General features: G+C 34.6%; 1 protein-coding gene across 3 annotated transcripts in view; it reads right to left on the bottom strand.

Annotated features, from left to right (window-relative positions):
- Positions 1–4,499: 4,499 nt before the first annotated feature.
- Positions 4,500–24,020, bottom strand: part of LOC106159638 (zinc finger protein 385B) — a 46,674-nt gene continuing 27,153 nt past the window's right edge. For all 3 annotated transcript variants that reach the window (XM_086995660.1, XM_086995659.1, XM_086995658.1), the window contains exon 5: positions 4,500–14,231. In XM_086995660.1, the coding sequence (XP_086851786.1) occupies positions 13,960–14,231 (272 nt within the window). In that variant the 3' untranslated portion in view covers positions 4,500–13,959. The remainder of the gene's footprint in view (positions 14,232–24,020) is intronic.

The following is a 24,020-nucleotide window of genomic DNA, read 5'->3' as shown; positions in this document are numbered from 1 at the left end:
TTCAGTGTTTTAACATATATTATTAAAAATAATGATATTTTCCTATGTCACGGTTTTGTGAGCTTATGTATTGTAGTTAAATGGCGGAAAGAAATAATATAGCCCTTCCAATAGCCATAGTCAGGGTTTGCTTTATAATTAGTGTCTCTTATTGTCATTGACACAAAAGAGAACCGGTACCTGCAGAGCGTTTTGTACCGTTAATTTTGGTCAATTCAACAAAGACAACCTGTGTTCCTTAATTTTTATCGTTGAGGCTTTTTATCTCTGACAGATATATACTAAAAAACGGTGCCCTGGCACGTTTTGTACTGCTGTACATGCCATCCCCGTTGAATCACCGCCAGGAGCCCCGAGGCGTTCTGTGACGCACACCCCCTCGTCGGGAACCTGCCTTGTCATCGTGTCACCAAGACAAAACCGCGTGACAACCGTGCCTGACGTGTCACAAACCGACCCCATCTTCGCTCCCAGCCGCAAGCTTAAAAAAAAAACTCAGATTGAACCGGCTGAAAACACCATGGATGTATAACTGGAGTTATAGTTATAGTGTGTGTGTTTAAATATAGTTTTAGCTACTGAACTGATAAAAACTTTCAAAGAGAAAATTAGGCGAACCGATGGCATGAAATTCTCAATCATCTTTTTTTTTTTTTTACGAAATTGCAAAAATAATCTCACAAATTCTTTCCAAACAAGACACTTTGCTCTCTGGATATTTCATCACCTGCACTAGCTCAATAAATGACAATAAATGACAATGTAATGTCACCCAAAGCGAAAGTCCTCACAGCGTCCCCAAATTTCAATGTGATCGCAGCTGCAGTGGCAGTTATGGCAATGTTTTCTTCTTTCTATTTCAAAGAAACAATAACATTGTCATATTGGTGTTAGTTTGAGAAGCTATAAAACAGACGTTTAAGGACGAAACAGGCGGAGGGGGGGGGGGTATATATATATTGACTGCCAAATGGATATTCGTAGATGGCATGCATAAAAAATTAGTCAACTTTGTTTTTTCTTTCTATCTACATTTTGCGCTATTTTAGCAATGAAAATTGTCAATTTTTACCTAACATTTTCTATTATGAAATTTGTTTTGTGTTCATTGACCAAATAACTTTCGTCATATTGAAAATTCATAGTTTTCCAGAAAAAGAAAATCAGATTTTCATGTTATTTCACTATCATTTTCATATCATCAAAGATCAATTTTTATCGGTGTCAGCATGTTTTTCTCAAAGGTTTTGACCAAACAATTATGTAATAATGACATGTACTAATCCATAATAGAGATACAAATACAAACATGATACAGCTTGTCGTACTGCGAGACATTTCTGATGGTTTTGAGCGGCTCTGACTCGTGATCAAACCCGAGACGCAGGTGTTCATACAGGCTTTCAAAAACAGGATCGAATATGCTCCGTGATACAGAGTTGTAACAACAAATGAACAAAAAATCTGTCGAACAGAAAAACGAGCAAACATGGACGCTAGGCGAGGTAAACTTTAGCATTGTAGACCAAGGGTGAGCAATACAGACAAAATAACAAAGCAGGCGTGAAAAGGCTAACAGAATAACAGAAAGAACAAACTCGGCTCAGGTTGTTTGAGGGTGGGGAATTTTTTCTATAGGGATGAGAGACGCGCCTATGGTTCTACAGCCATATTTATTTAGCTAACATCAAATTTAGTTAAAATGTCACCCCAGAACAATTGGCAATGTTTTCGTCCCTCGTGCTCAAACCATTAATTGTGCAACAAACAAACTCATGTTGTAAAAAGGGGTCGGAGGAGCGCAATTCAAGATGTTTTTTCTTCAAAAAATTTCCACCAATAGTTATTTAGTTAACACAAAGCTTGAAAACCTCTTGTGGAGAACAAATCTACCGGTTTTGCGAACAAGAAGAATCGATTAAAAAACCAAAGGTAACAGATACCCCTTCTTTTCCCCGTATTTTTGTCTCCTTGAAACACGAGAACCGACCCTGCTCTTTTCTTTTCGTTCCAGGGCAAACATTCGCATAGCTGCATATTCAGTCTCGCTGAAAAGGTACATTAGGCGCCTAAGTATCGCTTGTCGAAGAGAATTGATTTTTATTGTCTCTCTTTTCTTCTTTTAAGGCAGCTCTTAAGTGATTGGAGCGAAAACATTTCGTGCACCAGTATAGTGGTGGGATAACAAGGAGAAAATGATACTGGGTTATTAGGGCGGGTGATTGGAGAAAAGGTCGCGGTGGTTTAATAATAGGTAAACACAGAGGGAGAGAGAGAGAGAGAGAGAGAGAGAGACAGAGAGAGAGAAGAAAAGAAGCGGAAAAATGTGTGCAAGTATGCGAAGGAGTTCACACAAACCTAAGGATGACTTGATTAACACGCACAACATATATTTTTTAAGTTTTTATTTCAATTTACAAATGACATCCCTCATAATTCTTGAGGTACTTATAGGTCAGACAGAATAGGATAGAGAGAAAAAGTGGGATTGAGATATGGAGTGGAATGACAGGGACAAAAGTTAGTTATAAAACAAATGAGAAAAATGGTATGATAAAATAGTATTTTATTTTGATTTGTTGTCATCAAAAAAAAAAAAAAAAAAAAAAAAAAAAAAAAACAGTAAAAGTACTAAAATGAAGAATCATGACAAGTAATTGGGAAAAAACTGTTCTGGGTTATTTCCAGCTGTACCAACAATTTCTTCTAATGAACATACATGTTTAGATAAATGATGATTTTATCATATGACAGTTTAAAATATACAAAAACAAAGGCGATAAGGTATTTGAGAAGTCATTTTTTTTTATTTTCATTGCTGAAGCCACCGTAAAGACACTTATAGCACTAAATTCATACATATATTATATGGCAATGGTATTGCAATATGCTCACAAAATATTTCTATTCTATGATTGGTTTAAAATTGACCAATACAATAAGTCAATATTCTATGGAAATGGGAATATTTGGATGCTCTAGCCCTGGCTGATACTTCTTAGATGGAAAAATCTTTTTGTACCTGAAAATCTTTAATTGTCGAAAAAATATCAAGGTCTATGTAGATATCAAACAGTTCATGGGAATTCAACTATCTGTAACATGTTATATCGTTTAAGATGTAAAACTACAACGAACGAAGAAGACCTAAAATGAGGACTAGAAATCTACATGTAGAACACTATAATTTTTCAAAATCTGATTTTGCTACTTACAGATGTACAATAAAGTTATCTTTAAAGATAATTTAGAATTTACAAAAGGACTTCTAAAACAGCTAATATCTTGGATATATAGATATATGCAGCATCCATACATTGTTTATTTGTAAAATATTGCTGTATTGCCTTGTATTTCTAGTATATTTAAGAGGCAGTCCACTGAATAGTTAAATAACATTGGGTTATCATTCTCAGAAGGAAACCAAAAAAAAAAAAAAAAAAAAAAACTTATGATGACCATTTATAGCATAGAGATTAAACTGTTTTGGTCAGGCAAAAAAATTCTAAATTACCTACTCTGGTCATTACAACCTTTTAACTATTTATTAACAAATTGGGTTAATGTGACCCATTTTTAGCAGGTCACTGTGACCTAATTAAGTTACACCAATTTCTGATACAGATAATAATGTCATTAACGCCATAAACTTTCTCAACATTTAATTTCTAATACATCTTTCATGCACATATCTGCTAATTTTTTTTCTTTTTTGAGAAAATAAGATTTTGTTTTACTCATAGTATTATAAATCACACTAAGCACAAACAATACTTCACTTAATGAATAACACTCAAGAACAAATACAGCATTTTTAATGCAGAAAAGATAAGTATTTTAAAAAGGCAAACTATCAATGCTAATACATGTATCTAAAACAAGTGAAAATTTGCTTTTTTTTCATGGCATGCGATATCTTCAGTTGCTATGGCAAATAAATAACTACAATCTCCATGGTAACTGTTTCCATGTTTAGTGCCATACTATTCACAACATGGAATTATTTACAGAACTGTTCACAACAAACACATATAAGCATAAGGCTTGTATTTGCTTAATTCAGCACTTTTACAATGCCTAATATGAGGAGAAGATCTAAAATCATTATGGCAATGACCATTTGGGTCCTTCATAGCAACCATGGCAACCTTTGCCACGGTAACCTTTTAATCTCCAAGGTATCTCACAGAAAAGGTCAACCCCTTTATTAAATAAACAACAAAAGTGTGTATCTAAAAGAGTGAACGAAACTCCGTATACAAATGAATACTGCTTAAAGGGGAGATAACTTCCCGCTGCAAAGATAAAAGAGAAGATACATGCAACAACAAGGCGTTTGAAACTATATCTAATACTTCTCTAATATCTATAATGTAGGGAAACTGATAAACAGACAGACAATATATGTTACTATGGTTTGAAGTGTGACAATAAAAAAAATTAGGATGAGTGTGACGATTAAAAAAATATCTTTTTTTTTTTTTTTTTTTTTGGGGGGGGGGGGGGCTCATTGTTAGCCCTCACCCATTTCAGCAAAATCCTTACTACTTACTGAAGGGAAGGGGGATAAGTTTAAGTGAGAAAAATTTTGATTTTATCAGTGTGCCCCCTCCATCCCACTTTCCAATGGCTACAGCAAACCCTGGATCTGTCAGACTGACCATGTCACCTATATTCCTCCATTCAAAAAACCCAAAACACGCCAGCAACAACAGAAGTCTATCACTTTCTGACAGTGTCTCCACTAAATGGCCATTACCCTAGGATGGCAGAGTGGATAATCAGCTATTATATAGACATAACACAAGACATCTTACTCACAATATGTGCCTTGCCTTTCAGGGACTATTGACCTTTTATAGTGCTGTCATATAGCCAGCCACCCCCCGGGGATTCTGTGTTGGCCCCTATGCACTTTTCCATGGTAGGTTATAGCCTCAATAGAGCAGTAAGGTCTGTAATGAATTATTATGAAGGGTTTGAATCACCCTGAGTTTTAGAGAGTATTGGAAACTTACTCCCATTATAAGCACAATACAATTATATTGGTTTGTTTCCAGTAAATCCTGAAACTCAGGGCGTAATAAGTGGGAGACTCCCTTAAAAATGCTCTTGATTATTTCCAGATGCAATAACAATAATAATTCTTGCTTATAAACCACTTTCAACTTCAAATATATAATGATAACATCGTCAAAAAGACAATTCTGTCAAGCCTTTGTTAGGTAGCAAGAAGTCTGTACATTGGGATGAGCCTGATGAAATCATGAGAATTATTAGGTCTGAAGAAGCTGTTGATCAATGTAAGTACCATAGAAAAGTGCCATACATGTAATGTTCTTGCTAATCTGTTTTTTTTTTTAAATCTTTGAAATAGGACTGAAACATCTACTAATTAGTATAATTTATAGCCTCAACATCTTACGTACTGTCATATACCACTCTAGCCAGCAAGCGCAATTAAACTAATTTATCATTTTTAGGTAAATTGCTATTTAAAAGCTTTCACAAAACACATATTTTCTGTCTTTACCCCATCCTACCAAATTAACATTTCGTTGACAGTGACAAGCTGTGAATTTTTTTTACAAAAGAAAATGACTCCTCCATCCACTTAAAGATGTCACTCCAGTCCAATTTATCTCCACCTCTTCTTCACAATACAGATTCATTATTTTCTTCACCACTGAGGATGCACTTATCGTTACTAGTTAAAACACTTGTACATATGTCGCCCACTTATGGATAGACTTTTTCTCTCTTTTCTTTCTCATCTGCCTCACTGCCTCCGCCCCTTATATTCTATCTTCTCTACAAGAAACTTCGTGCCTGTAATGTCATTCTTGCGAAAATTGGTCTAAAATTTAAGACTTAAAATCTGTACCTAAACTGTACTTCAGTTCAAACTCAATCATATTACTGACAGGAATTGGTCTGAGACAATAGAACCAACTCTCTTGTTACAAAACAGACAAAATATTTTATTTATTCATTTCATTTAATTGCATTACTTCTGATTTATCTTAAGTCAAAGCAGACAAAAATTTTGGATTTAAAGTCATGACCAATTCTCAGTCTAAAAATCTTTTGTTAAACAAGCCCCAGCGATGGTTCTTATTGGCTCCAAATGAGCCCAACGAACCTGGATTTTGTTATTATGAATTTAACAGCGGCCCCTAGATTGGTAGCTACTTATGAACAAAGCTTATTAGCAATTTATTGTACTGGCTGGGCAGGTGAGAGAGAAAGTTGTTGCAAACTTCAGTCAAGCTTGGTCAGTTATTTGCTGGACATTAGCCGTCATTTTTTCCATGAAGGAAATCCAATGAATTCCCCAAGAGAAATGGGAATGTTGCCAACATTGAGTATACTGTGGTTCTTTTATCAAGAGATTAATTTTGAAACGTGTTGTTTTGTACAACATTCAAAAAATCATTTGTGATTGAAATTTTTGTTGTGTAATTGCTTATTAGTAAGCACATTTCATCCAGGGTTGAGAAAAGTTGTTGTAAACTCACAGAAAACTAGCTTCATTAAAGCGAATGGAAAGTTCGATTTCAAAATATCTCTGTTGTGGTGGGTTTGAAAACTTGATTAAGGCTTAATTTTATTTAACTTCTTGTTGGACAGGTCTTAACTTATTAAGTCTTAAGTCACCGGGTAATATTTATACCTGAAACAAGGTTACTTTTAAGTCTTGAGCAACGATTATTATCTTTAACCTCTTACAATTCCTATGAATATGTACAGTGATTGTCATACATGTACATGTAACTGCAAATGGAATCTAAGCTATGTAACATAAAATGTTTTTTTTGCATGTTTTGCATGTGAACTTCCATTTTGTCTGTCACATATCATTTTCTTACATATTTTTTATACTTCTAAGTATATCAAGTTATTCATAAGTAATATTTTTGTTAGAAGATATAAAACAAGAAATTATAAATGAAGATTAATTTATGTAACCCTCAATTCAAATCAAGACAACATATGATGTTGAAGATCTATGGCTAAAGACGGACATTTGTTATAAAATATAGAATAAAGGAAATCTAGAAAATACTTATTAGTTATTAGTATAAAACTATAAAGAATTACGATATGTTATAAAAGCATACCAGGGACCAATTTCAAAAAGGAACTTCAGACCAAAATTTGGTCTAAACTTTTGACCAAAATTGTACCTTACTTTTTAAACTGACCCAATAATTAAAATATGGCCCTTTTTTCATAATGAGAGAACCATAGTTATGTTTCAAACCAATACCATAGAATACTAAAGATGTATTTTGCTCCAAAGTAGACTGAAATTTATTTAAAGTTAAGGCCAATTTTTTAGTCTGAAATTGTTTTGTGTAACCTTCCCCAGGTGGACATATATAGAGCTAATTAGTTTCTGTTTACCTGAACAGGTGACATTATTAACAAAAGTAACAGGTAAGATGGCGTGACATCTTGGTAATTTTTGTCACCTCTAAGAGCAAGGTGTGAAGAAAGCCTCACACTTATTATAACTAGCATATGGCAAAAGTCTGTTGCATGGCAAAATGGAGAAGAGTTAAGAAAATGTGCTGGCCAGGTGTGTTAATTGTCATTCTAAGTTTAAGAATATAATAACAGTAGGGGTTTAGTTGAAATAACGTTTAAAAAGAACTGTGAAAATTTTTTGCTGTCCATAAATTTTGTCACAGTCATAGTAATCATCTACATGTATCTGAACTTGGACATAATATAATTATTTTTGTCCATGATCTGGACAAAGCTTTCTAAAGAGTTGTGTATAAAAGAGTACGTCTCTTTTCAGTTTCCCCTTCTTCCCTGTCTTTTACAGCTAATTAAGTTCTCTCCAATCTAAACATTTTACACTAGCAAAAAATTTATTATAAATTTTAGTTTGTCATGAATACAGTGCAGTTTCTGGTTTCCATGGATAGGATCAGAAACTTAACAATAATATGAAAAGAGGTCTAAACAAAGACTACTGTACATGGTATAAAGGTAATGTGGTAACTTGAGTAATTTGTGCTTTGGTTCAACCTCCCCCCCCCCCACACCCCATCTCTCACTGCCTTATATCCTAAATCATTCCTAAATCATTCATCTTCCAGTTACTATTATAATTCTCTGTCTTATTTGCACAGCACTATGCAGATGAACCTTATTTTTAAAAATATTTTATCCCAGATAAAGGAGATATTTGAAAAAAATTGAACAAAAAAGAATTTTGTGGAGGATAAGCGACTAGTCAGGCCAGTGGCCAGCAATTTCAAAAAGGGGGTTCTTTTTTTTGAAAAAGTGGACCTTTTACCATAGAACCTCCATGTACCTAGATCAAATTTTAACCAGAGGGGAACTTCTCCCAGCAAAAAGGGGGTTCTTTCAAACCCTCCAAACCCCCTGGCTACGGAGAAGATATGTTGTTGCAAGATTTGGTCAAGCTTGGTCAGTTACATCCTGAAAATTAGACCACATACAGAGTATATATCAGCTCCCCTTAATGCAGAAGTTTTCACTCACTTCTACAGAAGCATGTAATAACACGTGCAAATGTGTCCACTCCGTTTATCCACACCGGATCACCAGCAAACGGCGCATGAAATGTCATGACAGAGGAGAAAACTACAGAGAGGAAAAATACCAAAAAACATAATCGTTTTTGACACTTTGATCTCATCTTGGAACAGGCAGTTCCAGACATCAAGCATTTTTCTCCACAAAAAGCACGAATCTGAAAAGAGTGGAATTCCAAACCAAGCCCTGATGTGGTATGAAGTAGGCCTGCTAATTCCATAAACATTTCCTTCCTAAGATATGAGGGGAAAAAAGATGAAAACATATGCAGCTGATGGTCTCTTCCAATTTATTTTGGCTCCTGTAATTCTAATCATTTTGCAGTCAATTTAATTTTTGGAATCAGATCTTTAAAAAGTTAGCTGATAGCATGCCTGCTACAATGCTGCATTCAACTCCTACACCTTTGGTAAATTTAATGTTTAGACAAGTGCACCTCCCAAACAAACAAATAATAATAGTTAAATGAAAATAGCAGTTTATCTACTTCTTTATTTTGATTTATTTCCTGTATCTGTCACTACCTGACAAAAATAAATTTATAAATAAATTTTCTACATTTATTTCATATTTAATTATATTTTAAATAATGGCATTATTTCAAAAATCCACCTTACAAAATCAAAACATCACTGCTTTAAAATCTTAAAATTTGGTTTCAGATCTTCTATCTGTCCAATATTCCCTTCCTTCCTTTTTTTTTTTTTGGGGGGGGGGAGGGGCAGATATTAATTGTATATCACGTATGTAGGTTAATAACACTTGTAGCAACTTCCTCATTCAAATCACTATAATAAATTGATGATAAACAATCAACAATGTCGTATCTTATATAGACCATCAGACATAAAGTAAGCTTCAGAAGAAAAGTTTTATTGCCAGAGTGATCTCGTCAGAGCAATGGGGAGCAATATGGCAACAAAAAAGATACCTTTACCCTGAAAGTCTTGAAAAGTCGCGTCACAGTTCAGTAAATTTATTCTCTCTGTATTTATCCTACCCATCACTCGTGATTAATTCTGTTGACCTATCTGTAAACCTGACACAACTTGTCAAGAGAATACAATAGAGAGACACTAAAAAGGCTCATTCCCACAGCTTTAATAGAATTCTTCTACTGAAACGACTCTACCTTGAGGATTCGATAAAACTTTTATTATATGACGGATAACATTTCTCCCCTAAAAATTCAAAAGAACAGCACCAAAAAGGCTAAAAAAAGTTACCTTCCTTGAAGTTGACTGAATTCCAACAAAAAGACTGTAAGAGTATCTTTGTAATATAAAGCAGCTTATCTTTAAAAAAATAAAAAAATACAAACAACTAATTAACATCACTATAAACAATGGCATTATTTCCCCTTCAAAGCACAATAGATTGTCACTAAGACAGAACTTACACTGATTGTCTAAAAGAAATTAAAAAAAAGAAAAAATAATACAATAGGTTGTGGCTTAAAAAATAAGGCAAAAACTGTCAAAGTATATCACAACTCGACATAAAAACAGCCGCAACGAAACAACTTTCCGTTCACAAGAGTATCCCATATACCTTGGCAAGTCAGCACCTTTTACAATAGTTGAATACTCCTCCCTTCACAACACGCAAACCATCAGCACCGAAATCTAAAACCTGCAGCTAAAACCAACGAACAAGGTGCCCTAGGTTCTCACCTTGCAAGAGAGGAGACGGAATAAAAAAAAACTTCGCTGTGAAAATTAATTACCCTTTTCTCCAGTATCAGTGAAGGATAGGATATACTGTAGTGGCACAGACTATCTTATCTTTTTTTCTTTTTTTTATGGAAGGGGGTAAGTGCAAGAGGACTCCCAATTTGAAAGGAAATATGATCAAAGCGAAAATCAGATTTCCAAATTGGCCACCACTTCTGAATTTTCTGTTTCATTTGCATTATATTTTAAGATCAGAAACCAAGGAAGCTTGTTCCAAAACCATGATCAAAGGAGAGAAAAGAAAAGAAAAAACTCCCCGGCTGTTATATTATGGACTGGGACATTACAAATTGTGTACAAATAAAACCAAAGTGTAACATCTCTTGGCTTCCGATTCCATTCCACCTGTGGCTGTAACCAAAGCGACAAGTTGTGTCGAAACGTGATCAAAGTTAAACGACTAAGGATCTGATTACATGATACTAAAACACTATTGGATCAATTTATTTGAGAGAATTAACCAGCATGGACGAATAAACAGATCCTAAACCCTCATCTATCACCCCGTGTGCAACATCTGCCTCCTGTAACGACTAAAGAAGAGTTTCAAAATAGCCTACTGTGGTGGTGACAGTGGGCTTGCAAAGGTTGACACGAGCTTCAAATATTGGGTTGGAAGGGGGGGGGGGAGAGAGAGAGGGGAAGAATTTTCTTTCACTTATAGATAATTGCCCTCTTGAGTTCTGAACTCATCCATACCCAACCAGTAGATGCATATACAATTTAGGCTGTTTTTCTTTACTTCGCGTAAGCTGAGTAAAAGGTTGCGTGCATTTTTCACATTTTTACTTCATGTACCAAGTATCATTTTTGAGCAGAGGCAGTTATTTCATCGCATCTCTGTTGTTAAACCACAGCTAGGCCAGAAGGAAACAGATTCAAGGCAAATATCCGAGGCACGGTACCTCAAAGGTGCAATATGTGCACTTGGAAAATACCGCACGATGATTTTTGAATTTTACCCAATTTTATTTTATTTTTATTAATCTATTAACTTTATTGTAACACTGTTAAAATCTTAACTGTAATTTTGCAGCGTAACAAAAAATGACCAAAATAAAAAAGGTACATATAGATAGTTCAGATACATCAAATATTTAAGTATCAGGTAAGAATTATAATGCTTAGACAACAAATCAGATACTAACATTGTAAGAACTAAGTCTTGGCAAGCACCACCAAATGTTACTACAGATTGACTCGGTCATTGACTTTCCCCTGTTTCAATCCATTTTGATTTTAATCACAGCCAAATCATAAAAATGTCTCCTTGTTGACAGAGCAACTCCAACTTTGTATGAATTTCACTTGATCTACCTTAAAGTTCTAATATTGTGAAACCAGTAGAACAGAGGAAAAAAATATCCACGTGGCATTTAAAAGTTTTAAAAAGCCAAGTTCAAAGCTGTGCATTCCTGTACTACTATAACTTTTCTACCTACAGAGAAAGGTGAAAACTTTTGTTACAACAATATTACCTCTTCTGCTTTTTCATACATCAAATTTGTTACAACAAATACAAGCAATGTTGCTATGCAACAAAAGCAACACCAACACTACATCTTAACGTAATAACACATCTATTTTACATGCAAGATCACCAAAACATTGTTTTCTCAATAATTTTGTGTAATGCTCACATTAAAACTGTTAAATATCTATGTGTAATATTAAAATACCTACAACTGCAACAGTATTTTAGTATTCTCACTATTATATTATCCTTTTTAAGGCACTTTTATACACTATGTGTAATATACACAATATAGTTTGGGATTTAGTTTGTGACTAAAAATATCTCAAATGGACAGACTGTTCTCTCTTAATTTGTTATTTCCCAATAAGTTAATAACATTTAATGCTGAGTGAATTTCAGAGCCACAAATGATGGAAATAAATACAAACCCAGATATCACAATAACAAACCTTTTGAGCTTTTTTTTTTAATAGAAATAAATGAGGGTTAATTAAAATGTTCATAAACAAAATGAGTTATTGGTTGGTGTACAAATTAAAGTCCAATTTCTCTCCTCATTCTTTCCCTTTCCTTCTTTTTTTTGCTTGCTGACAAGGTAATTATTGGGCAACATTATTTAACATAAGCAGTGTTCAGAAATAATGAATTGTTTTAATCCTACCTCAAAATGAGCAGAATCAATTGCAACATGGGATTCTGTTATCTGTTCATGATCAGTTGATCTGAATGACTATTTGTCTATCAGAAAACTAATACTTCTCACCAAATTCAAACCAAATTGTTTTCTCCCAAAATAATGTTTACCTGCATGTATACTCCTAATATTTTTCAAATAGGACGTTCAAAATGGTAAATGGCTTAAAGTCAGAGAGTTATTTATTTTTCTGAGCAACTAATATTAAGAAGCTATGTGATCTTGAAATAATAAAATCCCTTGAATAATTGGTATTTAAAATTTGTTAGTAATCCTCAGTCCTGTCTGGGTGAAGCTGATAAAATGCTATATTCAGTTATATAATATTTTAATTAAAAAAACAATATATGTATATAACAGGACCTGAAGTATTGAAAACATACATTTACATAAAGAGAAAGTCCAACAGTTATAACTGTCAAAATAAAACCATGTAACTTTTTTCCCCAAAATGGCCTCCAATTAAACTATGGCCACCAAACCTCTAATATTTCATTGCAATATTTCAAATATCAGCCAAGGCAATTAATACCTGGAATGAAAGCTTTTCTAAAGTATTTTCTCAGATTTTATGAGCATAACCAATCAACCTTAACAAAAGCCAAAAGTCGCTAGAATTCATTTTGGATAATAACAATACACAACTGGGTATAATATCAATGGTCATACAAAATTTATATGAAATGAGCAACAGTATAATAAAAAAAAAAACCTTACCTAATTTTTTCTTTCTGACAAATGTAAAACACTAGTTATATCTATGTGTTATATAGCTTCTTGAAACTGATAGCACTATACATTCATTGCACACTTATGCAAACATATGGGAAAAAGCAGAACATATACAAACACGCTATGGTATCTGGACAGTTTATATACGGTAATAAATTGAAAATTTAATCTTGAAAATTTTTTCAGAAGATGATTCTATGCTGACAATTTTTTTTCACTTAGAAAATTTTGTCAAACTTGAAAATGGACCTGTCGATAATTTAGAAAAGTTCTTCAACTTATATGGCCATGTTGGATTCAGGCATTTTCAAATATTAGAGAAATTTTCAAGTTTTTACCGTACATCACCTTAAAGCTGACAGTGGCCAAGAGACAAGCAATGACCTCAGTAGGTGTAGGTTTGATTTCCAACCAGGTCAAATCAAAGACTTAACATGTTACCCAGTGCTTGCTTTAAAAGCATTCAGCAACTGGAGAACCCAAGGCAGTGAAAATCTGAAAGACTCACTCTTTCTTTCACGCTATGAGCAACTTATAAAAGAAGACCCTTTCAAGCAGATTTCTTACGCACCCATCCGGCAAATGTCCCAGGAATTTTCTTATATTTCTGGGAAATTTCTTTACCATCACAAACCTTTCTGCCATCTTCTTGCAAAATCCTCAAAAACTCTCACTGAGAGATACTACAGATGGAGCAATTGTGCAGAAATTAGCATCCCAGCACTGCCACCATATCTCGGCCTCCGTCTTTAGCATTCTAAAGCAGAGCTCCTCATCGCAGCACTGTTCGCCTTATGCTTTTTACTGTCCACATGTTGAGCAAACTGAACCTCGTTGTTCATGGTAACATTGCAGGCTCCACAGTAAAACTTTCCACTGGGAGTTCGATAATTTGTGAAATCTCGATGACGTGGCCTCTTAAGCGGTGGCGGAGAAAACTGAGATGATGACGATGATGTTGTCTGGCTTTCACTCATGTGGATCTTACCCACACCTGGGGGAAGTAGGTTCTTAAAGAAACCTGAAATCAATCATAATAATTTAAATTTCTGATGATCACAAAATACATCACCTTATATTGCATAATTACACAGATAAAGCTCAAGTGTGACTCTAATGTTGAGTGTGAAACATAACAGCACTTGCAGCATATAAGAAAATTGCTACACAATGAAATTTTACTTGTTAAAATACAGAGAATGCACTTTAATTGACAGAGGTGGCAACTGTTCTTATGTCTTTTAACATCTTTTAAGATTAAAAAAACTAATAAAATTAGCAATATGCAAAAAAGTCAGATATGTGATGATTTATTTATAATGGTGTCATCATGATGCAATGCAAATACATTAACACAAATGCACATCACTCTTTAACAATTTCATCCCACTCGCTGCCACCACAACTACCACATATCAGGTGCATTCTTCTCAGAACTTGAACAAACATTCATCGTTTGACAGTTTTTAAAACAGTAATCGCTCCTTCAAGGTTCGCAGATAGGTTGACAAAGGCACAAGTCATGTTGGATTAAGCTGACCTCAGGCCAAGACAACCCCAGTTCACCTTCCCACATTGGATACCAGACAATGGTTTTGTGGAAATGCCTATCACTTATCCCATACACCACTTTTATTTTGTTAATCTTCTCCTTTGGGACGGTTTATTGAAAAAGAATGCACCAGGAATTTGGCTTCATTTCACTATAAAGATAAAACAAATTAATAACTGCTTCCTCATAAAATCCTAATTATGCACTCTGTTACTTATCAAAAGACACCTTCTCTGAATCCAATATGTACACAACCTACAGCGCTGGGATGAATGAATGGGTAACATTGAATTGGCTGTTGTAAGTGAATCGTCTTCAGATAATTCTTTTAAGGGTCCTTCAATTACTTTTTTTTCCTCATCTCCCTTTCATTGCAGTCATTGAAGAATTTACACTTAAAACAGAAAGATTGGAATCTAAAGCAAGTTCCCTATCACATAAACCATCGGTTGTAGAAGAGAAACTCCTCAACTTAGACAAGCTAAGCTCTTGGCAAAACATGAATTACAAAGTAAATATCGCTAAAAAACATTAAGAAAACTCACAAAAATTCTTTATTTCAAACAAAATGCCCTCAGCACAAACCTCCCATGCTCTAAGGACTTTGTAAATTGCAAAACAAACACCAAAAAGTCCACAAACAATCCTCTTTTTATTGGAGAATATTAGAAAAAAATAAACAAGTCAAGACTAATTTTCCAACTGGGATATTGTTCATTAACTCTGGGTGGTGGGAGATGATTGGATCTTGAGGGCTATGATTACTAGCACAAGCAGGAAAAGGTTTAATATCCTCATCTTACTGAATTAAAAAAAAAAAAAAAACACAAAAACTAATTTCAAAATAAACAACAACCTATTGATAATTTCACTAATATTAACTTCCTACAAAGTTCCTTATTTCTCATTTGATATGACAAACATTCAATTCATTAAATGTAAAATTTTTAGATTTTATTTTCACATTCAATTTCCAATAATAGCTTACGGCAAATGTTAAAATGGTGATGAAGTTTTTACAGTTGCCGTTGTGATGATCTCATTAGAAACTACTCAATAAGGTGAAGAACTAATGGGATCTCTCAACTATAATACACTTATCTGAAGAGTTTATCTTTGAAAATCCTAGCCTTATTTTTTCTGTGCTTTGCCATCACTGTCTACAAGATTTATCAGCACGTGATACCCAACTTCAAAGAAGATGAATTTTTTTTCAAGCTGCATTTCTTTTCGCCCTAAGGAAATACTGTTCAAAACAGTTCTACTTTATTACCTTGAATTATAACTATTGAATGTTTTTCCCTGCACTTGACCAGCTGGCTTATGAAAAACTAGACTTGAAAAAATTTACACATAAAACAAAATTAAGTATCACTTCGTCTTTTGATGACTTTCGCTACTTAACACATCTTTTAATACGTGACATTTCAACATGATTTTCAAAGATCATTTGTACCATTTGGGGTCCTTAAAAGGACAGCCTAAGAAATATGTCAATTCAAATCACATTTTGCAATGTTGAGTAAACCCAGGATCTAGTATCTGTACACTCATCATTTGATATACACCTTCTTCTCTACCCTAGCTCCCAATCCACTAATCGCTCCAAAATCTCTCTCTCTCTCTCTCTCTCTCTCTCTCTCTCTCTCTCTCTCTGTGTGTATGTGTGTGTGTGTGTGTGTGTGAGGGAGAGAGAGATCCACTAATCGCTCCAAAATCTCACTCTCTCTCTCTCTGTCTCTCTCTCTCTCTCTCTCTCTCTCTCTCTGTGTGTGTGTGTGTGTGTGTGAAAGAGAGAGATATTTTCTTTGCTTTTCCTGTATTCCTGTGTGTGTGTGTGTGTGTGTGTGTGTGTGTGTGTGTGTGTGTGTGTGTGTACATAAAACAGAATTGATCATTGTGTAGGTGTGTCTGACTGTCTGTCTGTCATACTGAGACATGGCTGCTTGCCTAGTCAGTAATTCAGTATAGCTAGAAGACTGCAAGTTCACTTCCATTTTTAGTCAATGAGATAAGTCAGGATGGTGTATAGACAGCAATTTCAAGGTCTCAACTTTTTAAAATCAATTTACATCATACGATTACATTCAGACATCTTGTAAGTGGTGCCCTCTTCTTCTGACAAAGACAGCCCATTTACTCCCATTAACATCAAACACATCATAAACAACCCATTTCCACTCTTTAGGGGAAATTATACTTAACAAATCTGATTCATTGCTGTCTTTCATTAAAATCATATTTCTGTTGAATCATGACCGTGTTCAACATCATGCTTATTATTCACATTTCAGTAAAGAAGTGCAGAGTGCTTCGGGTCAAATTAAACACATGGATTGTGAAGTGCATGTCATCATCATGTCTGTAGTATTCACCCTGGGTTTCTGAGGTTCCTGGAGACAAACCCAAGCTTTATTTATAGTTGCTAATATGGTAGGAGAGGAGAAATTATTTGCTCGGTTCAATAACTGGTTGGTGTTGTGGCGAGAGTGGGTTATGAGCACCGCCATGCAAATCATGAAACAATAATCTGCCAGAGAGTGTTGAGAGCACTCAACTCCCATTTTGAAAATTGTTCGAGGTTGAGAAAAAAGAACCCATGTCTAATACTGGAATGAATATCTACAAAAGCATCACAATTATCATTTTATAAGCTCCATTACCAGCATCATTCTGCTGTTTCCAGTAATCTCACATCCTAAGGGTAGCCATAGTAGCCATATTCTAATTAAAGAAGAACCATGGATCGTGGTCTTCAGATCTGAGAGGTATTGACATGTTTGTTTTTGAGGCTATGTTAAGATAATAACTTTGTGTATTAACTGTAGGAATTAAGGGTTATGTGTTAAAAGGGTCCATGCCCAGACAAATTGCCCCTGGGTAAGTGATATGGCGGGTAAAGGGGGGGGGGCAGGGTTACAATTTGATTAAATTATTTTACATGCACATCTTGAGATGACAAATCTTTTTTTTTTTTCAAATGCTGAAACTGTTTAATTTTGCTACAGATTTTGTGGATAAACCAGAAGCACAGTGTACATATATCTATTAAGAATGACACCCATTCCTTAATCCATTGTGTCCTTTGCATTAATTTACCCGCCTTTAAATGAACCACAGGTTTGTTAGCAGATTATTCCCTTATTCTGTAGCCAAGCTTACAAATTCTAAACCAATTTTCCTTAAATTACAGAAAAAAAATACAAAGCTGAAAAGAACTATCTTAAGCCACATGCTCTTTCGGAGATTAAGATACCAGTCCAATCATCTCATCGATCTAAATCCTCTTCTTTTCGCCATCATGATACCTTCTAGGTTATAACCCTGAGGGCCACGACAGCTAGCTTAATCCCAGAGGGCTATTAAAAGTATATTTAGATATATTGGGGTTTGATTGTCCTTTTTAGCTGCATCTTTTCACCAGGTGTGTTGTCATGACCAATCCTGACGGATGATTTTTTAATTGCGGGATTTCTATTGTTCACCAGCTGTTGATACCAAATGAAAATTTGTTCATAAACAGAGAATTTTTGTGCAAAGAATACATTTTGGTGTCCATCCTCTGAGTACAATGTGTGAAGTATTTGATCTAATCTACATGTACGATTTGTTTGAGGTGGAAAAGATTCAATTTTGCCAAATTAAATTCCTGCGGAGTTTCATGATGTAATTTTTCTTTTTAAGTGTGTAAACATTCAAAACAAAATCAATCCTTTAGCTTACTTCCCCAGATTAAATTAGATCAAAACATTTTTTTTCAATAAATGTATTAGGGAAGATGTTAATGCAGATCCTTTTAAAAGATAATTCTACTGCAAGTACAATTTGTAGTTTAAAACCAAAGTGATCATCATATTAGCTGAACCAAAACATTTTTTCCAGTCTTCCATATTTTAAACAACAATTTACATACATCTTATAAATCTTTCAGCAAAGGTTTTTCAACCCATAACCCTTCCATTATGGCGTAGTACAATCTCACCTTGGGGGGATTTAAGATATGACACTGTTCACCAATCTCACGCATGCTTAGCGAACCCTTCTTACCCCTTTGGCAGCACGAGTTGTGCATTTTGACTCCACTTCTCAATAGAAAGTACTCAGCCTCCACAATATATACCATTGTAACTTGTATATTGTGCTGCAGGCAAACACAAACATGTGAAATTTTAGCCAGTCGATAAAAATAAGTGATTTTGACAAAAGGAAATAAAGAACAAGACACATTTTTTTGGCCAATTTACAATGATTTCGCTGCTGTCTTTTTATTTTTTAATTTTTCCTTCTGGAAAAAAATGCATCGTGGGGCTACACATTGAAGACACCAAACCTTACAAATCCCTCCCTGTAGCAATTTAGGAAGAGCTTAGACATTCTACGCCTATAAATCTGACACAGGAGTGGGACGACAGCTCCAACATGAATTGTGCATTAGTAAATTATTTTTCCCTGCTTGACAAACAAGGCTAGATCCTGTTAAGACCAAAAATGATGCCTCGTTGGTAAAATAATACCCTGCAGTTTGATAAGATAAGACACGTTGAAAAAACAAACGAGATCTGAATGGTTTCTGAGGTTGTATTACAACAGTGATTATTTGTTGTTCTTTTTTTTTCTCTCAAAGAAGCCATCTTTTTGTTTATCTTGCAGCTTTAAAGTGCTTTAAGCCTAGGATCGTGTATCCCTATGTAATACCTCACAGGCAAATTTTCTTAAATGTCTGTCACTGCATAAAATCACTCCAGTCTTCATATGCCAAATTTCCACTTGGAATTTTTCTATTGTCACATGGTGATTTTGGCAAGAGTACAATCATCTCAGTGTTCATTTTTTTCCAACTAACTACCCTCTTCGTTCATTTCACTTTTTTGCTTTTCAGAGCGCCTTTCAGAGACGCCGCTACAGGTATGTGCCTAATATTTGAAAGTGTTCCAGTAAATGAAAAACTTTTTTTCATCTGTTACACCTCCAAACCACCAAATATCTTCTTCAAGTGTCCCACTGATAGAACAATTTCCCAGACCAACCCACAAAAAATGGACAAAACGAGACTTCAAACAGTAACATGAAAGTGGTCTGTGTCTAAAGTCCCTGGGAAGAGGTTAAGAAACTTCTAAGCACAAGTCACACAGGGTAGTGGTAAAGTCATCCACGGCCAAAAGTTAGAAAAAGGGAGTGTATGACAACTTGTAAACTGAAATTAAAAGAGATTATCAAAGTCTCTTTATTCTTAGCTGTAGAATAAACGACCATAATCAGAGTGGCAAAGAGATAATATTGGTATTCTGGAACAGAAGTTTAAAGACAGAAGCAAAAGTGGAAGCCAACTTGCTTCTTTATCCTCAATACCAGGAGAAGAAAAATATGTAAAATTACTAAGACCTGATGAAAGTCATTACAAAAATTTGAGGAAGTAAAAAGCAAAACATAAACCATTAATGTTTTAGGCTTAAACAAAACTGATGTCAATGAAAAGGAAAAAGAAAATAAAGAGAAACGAGAAATAAAAATTTCTACTTGGACCATGTAATCTATGTGAAAAGGGAGGAAAGCAAACTTTTTTTTTAGTAAAAAAAAAGTAAAAGCAATTTCAGTCAAAACTAAAAAAATTTGTACATCATATGAAAAAAAAAAAATTCTGCGATGAAAAGAGCATTTTTCATTCTTGGGCACTATTTCAATTGCTGTCGATTGTTAAAAAAAAAAAAAAAAAAAGAATAAATCTGCCAAATATCATCAACTTAAGGAGCATGGAAGAGGAGGACAAAAACTCCTAACTGAATGCGACATGCAAGATACTCTGTGCCCCACCTAGTGGCGACACCCAAATGCTATAAAATTCAATCCAAACGAGACACAATTTCCTTCAAAGACACCCAATAAAATAACAGTCTGGTTAGATACAAAAGGCTGTCAACTGTTCACCACCATTAAAATTCAATCTATCGCTGGCTAGATGGGTTTTTTTCTGAGAAAATAAAATGTGCAGAAAGGTGAGAAAATGAGTGATGACACGAGCTGATACAAAAAAATTTGGTGCCTTAAAAATTACAGTGTAGGTATGTCTAGCAGGGCATTTTATAAGTATCTAAAATATGTTAACAAATAAAAAAGATATCAATAATACCTACCAAATTATAGGTGAAATTCTCCTGTCTGAAAAAGTGCTATTTATCTTTGTTCAGTTTCAGACAAAAATTCATCTGGTTAAAATAAATGAGCAGTGAAATGCTGTTTTTGAATATCTTCAAGTATCTAATCATATCATTAAATATCTGATTTATCACCAATTTTTCAACAAAATTCCAAATCAAAATTGAAGAAAAAAAGCTAATACATTCTCTTCAGATCAAAGACCTTTTGTCTCGCATAGTTAACCGATGCTTCTTGAGGAGTGAAAAACCTGTGAAAAGGAGGTAAAAAATGACTTCAGACCTCTGACACTACACAACATTGGAGGGGTTTAAAAAAAGAAGAAAGCTACAATTTCTAAAAAGAACCAATGAACTGCAAGAGTAATTCCACAACAAGAAAGCTGAATCCTTCAACTTCCACACAAATATCCATTGTCGTAAAACGCACATGATTTACGATCACGTAGAGACAGCTTCATGACATCAAAGACCCCAGTCACCGCCACAAGCAGTGTAGTGCCTGTCCGCCATTGTGTTCAGCCTCGCCCCATTGTTCTCCCTCCCTATCTCTCTAGTGCCGTATTTGCTTTGTGGATTTCTCTGTTCCTATATCTCTACTGTGTAACATTTGCCCCAGGTTAGTTTCTGTCAACTCTGTGTAAATATGGCCTTCTCATGGGATATTCGCTACACTGGGGTAATTCAGTTAAGAGCAAATATTATACATAATATTAGGTGCAAAAATAGAAAAGAGCTCAGTTTCTGAGGTTATTACAGATGGTTGAACCCCAGCCACCTGAACTAATTTTTAACCTTTCTCTGACACCTATCTTCAATGAGAGAGAAAGAGAGAGAATATAATAAAAGGAAATATTCAAGAATTATTTTTCCCAGCGTTATGTTATAAATGAGGAAACAAAAACTGCCTATCAAAAATCTTAACTATTCCCATATAAAAATCAATTTTATTAAGTCAAATGACTAAGTTAGTTGCAAAAACTTTAAAAAATATCAAAACTTATCAAAAGACGAAACCTAGAGAGAAGTCTATGTCTCTATGTATGTCAACTGCAATAAAACCTCATCAGTGGCCAAATTCAATTAAAGAGAGATACGCAAGTAAGATACATATAAAGCTAATTATTTTTTAAATCTAATTTCTTTAAAAAAATATGATTTGACAAGGAGAACAGCAGCTGATTATGTGAGTCATGCATATCTTTGGTGAATATATTTTTGTTTAAAAAATGCCACACCATGTGGCCATGTCAGTCAAATTTTAAGATCCAGTCTCAAGATTGTTTTTCAATACAATATGCCCCGCGTCCCGTCAAGTTAATCAGCCGATAAGAGACACAGATAATTAGACAACAAATTGGTTCAACCAGATGCAAGGATAGCAATCCTTATGACTCATTACCAAAAAACTTATCATCCTGAATCTTTATTATCTCAACTAAATAAGGTGACCTTTTCCAACCCACTGAAAAACAGCCAACGGTTTTTGACTTATTAAGCATGTGCATTCGCAAAGGTAAGTATGCACATGTAAATATGAAAAATAGAATAAAAATAAATAAATAAATAAATAAATAAAGAACGTGTCATCATAACGGAATTAATTCAAAAGTAATTAAATCAGTTACCAAATAAAATATCTAGATGCTAAAATAAACATACAATAAACAAACAAAAAACTTTTCAACAGGACAATCTTAACACACTTTAGATAAAAAAAATATTATTTCCCCACAAAATCTGTCTCTGTCTGTCTAATCCTCAGATCTGACAGCAGGAGTCCTTTCACTTCATTAGGCACAAAATGAAGCATTAAACACAATAATTATGATCTCCTCAGCCCATTGGGGATCCTGTGTACATCTTTGATAAATGGTGATGTACAAAGGAAATGAGCGAGTAGCAATTACTTCAGCACATTTGAGGAATGTGTGGCTGATGTATGTGTGCGTGTACATGGTATGTGTGCGTACATGCATGTGTGTGCATGTTTGTGTGCACATGCATGTTTGCGTGTATGCGCATATGTTCGTGTGTGTGCGTGCATGCGTGCGTGCGTGTGTGTGTGTATGAGGAGAGAGAGAGATCTGAGAAGGTTGGATATGAAATAAAGAAAGCATGCAAAATTCAACCAATGGACTACAAAATCATTTCATCTTATTCCCATGAACTGCAGAAAGTCACAGCTGTTACAGCATACACACTTTCCGTGCCATAATTCCTCTTGACCCATAGAACAATATAATACCCCTATAACACCCAGTGATGTAACAGCATAATCTGATACAAATACATTTCATCCATAAAGATGCACTTAAAATCATAGAAAATTTAACGTCATTCCCACTTAATATTGACTCAATCTGTAATCCTAAGTAATGATGTCATTGCACCTATGATGTCATTAGGTGGGGTTTACACCAAACAAACTGAATCAACCTCGGGCAAAGCTTCAAAACAAGAGCAAATGTTTGGCTACTTTATATCTAGTTGTCAGTTAATAACTTTGTACAAGAAATGAGCATATTAAAATTTTTCTTATTTATTCACCCACTGTGTTTTACTGCATCCAAGCAAATTAATGTCACCATACTTGGTTCGCATCAGGATCGCACCAGATTTATTTTTGTGTAAACCTGCCTACTTGAAAACTAGGTGTTAATCCCCTGGGGTATATCCAGTGTCCTTATGGCACTGTCTCAAGACACCCCACTCGCCCTGATATTGATATGTAATGTCTATATCCTTTATTCATGACTAATTAACAAGATTTATCACATGGTTTCGGATGATTTCTACAATATTACCCTTATAATAATTTATAGTTGCTATATGAGAAGATAGGTAGAAATTATTTGCTCTGTTCAATAATTGGTTGGTGTTGGTGGCGAGAGCGGGAGTCACCCTGTGATGCTCGAGCAATAACACCTTGATAACCGAGCGGCGCGGTAAATTGTTAAAATACTGAGATGGATACTTGAGCGAGGTTGACAATTATTGAAGGTGGGGTCATTTGTTATAAGTATGTGTGGTAGGGATGTGTGAGTTTTGAAAATAAAAAAATTAATTTGAGTCAAAAACTTACAAGTATTTATTGTTATGTGGT

This window comes from Lingula anatina, chromosome 9 (genome assembly GCF_051362555.1).
Source record: "Lingula anatina isolate TDL-2025a chromosome 9, LinAna3.0, whole genome shotgun sequence".
Taxonomy (NCBI): domain Eukaryota; kingdom Metazoa; phylum Brachiopoda; class Lingulata; order Lingulida; family Lingulidae; genus Lingula; species Lingula anatina.
Note: the sequence above shows the minus strand (reverse complement) of the source record. Positions and strands in the feature narration are given on the sequence as shown.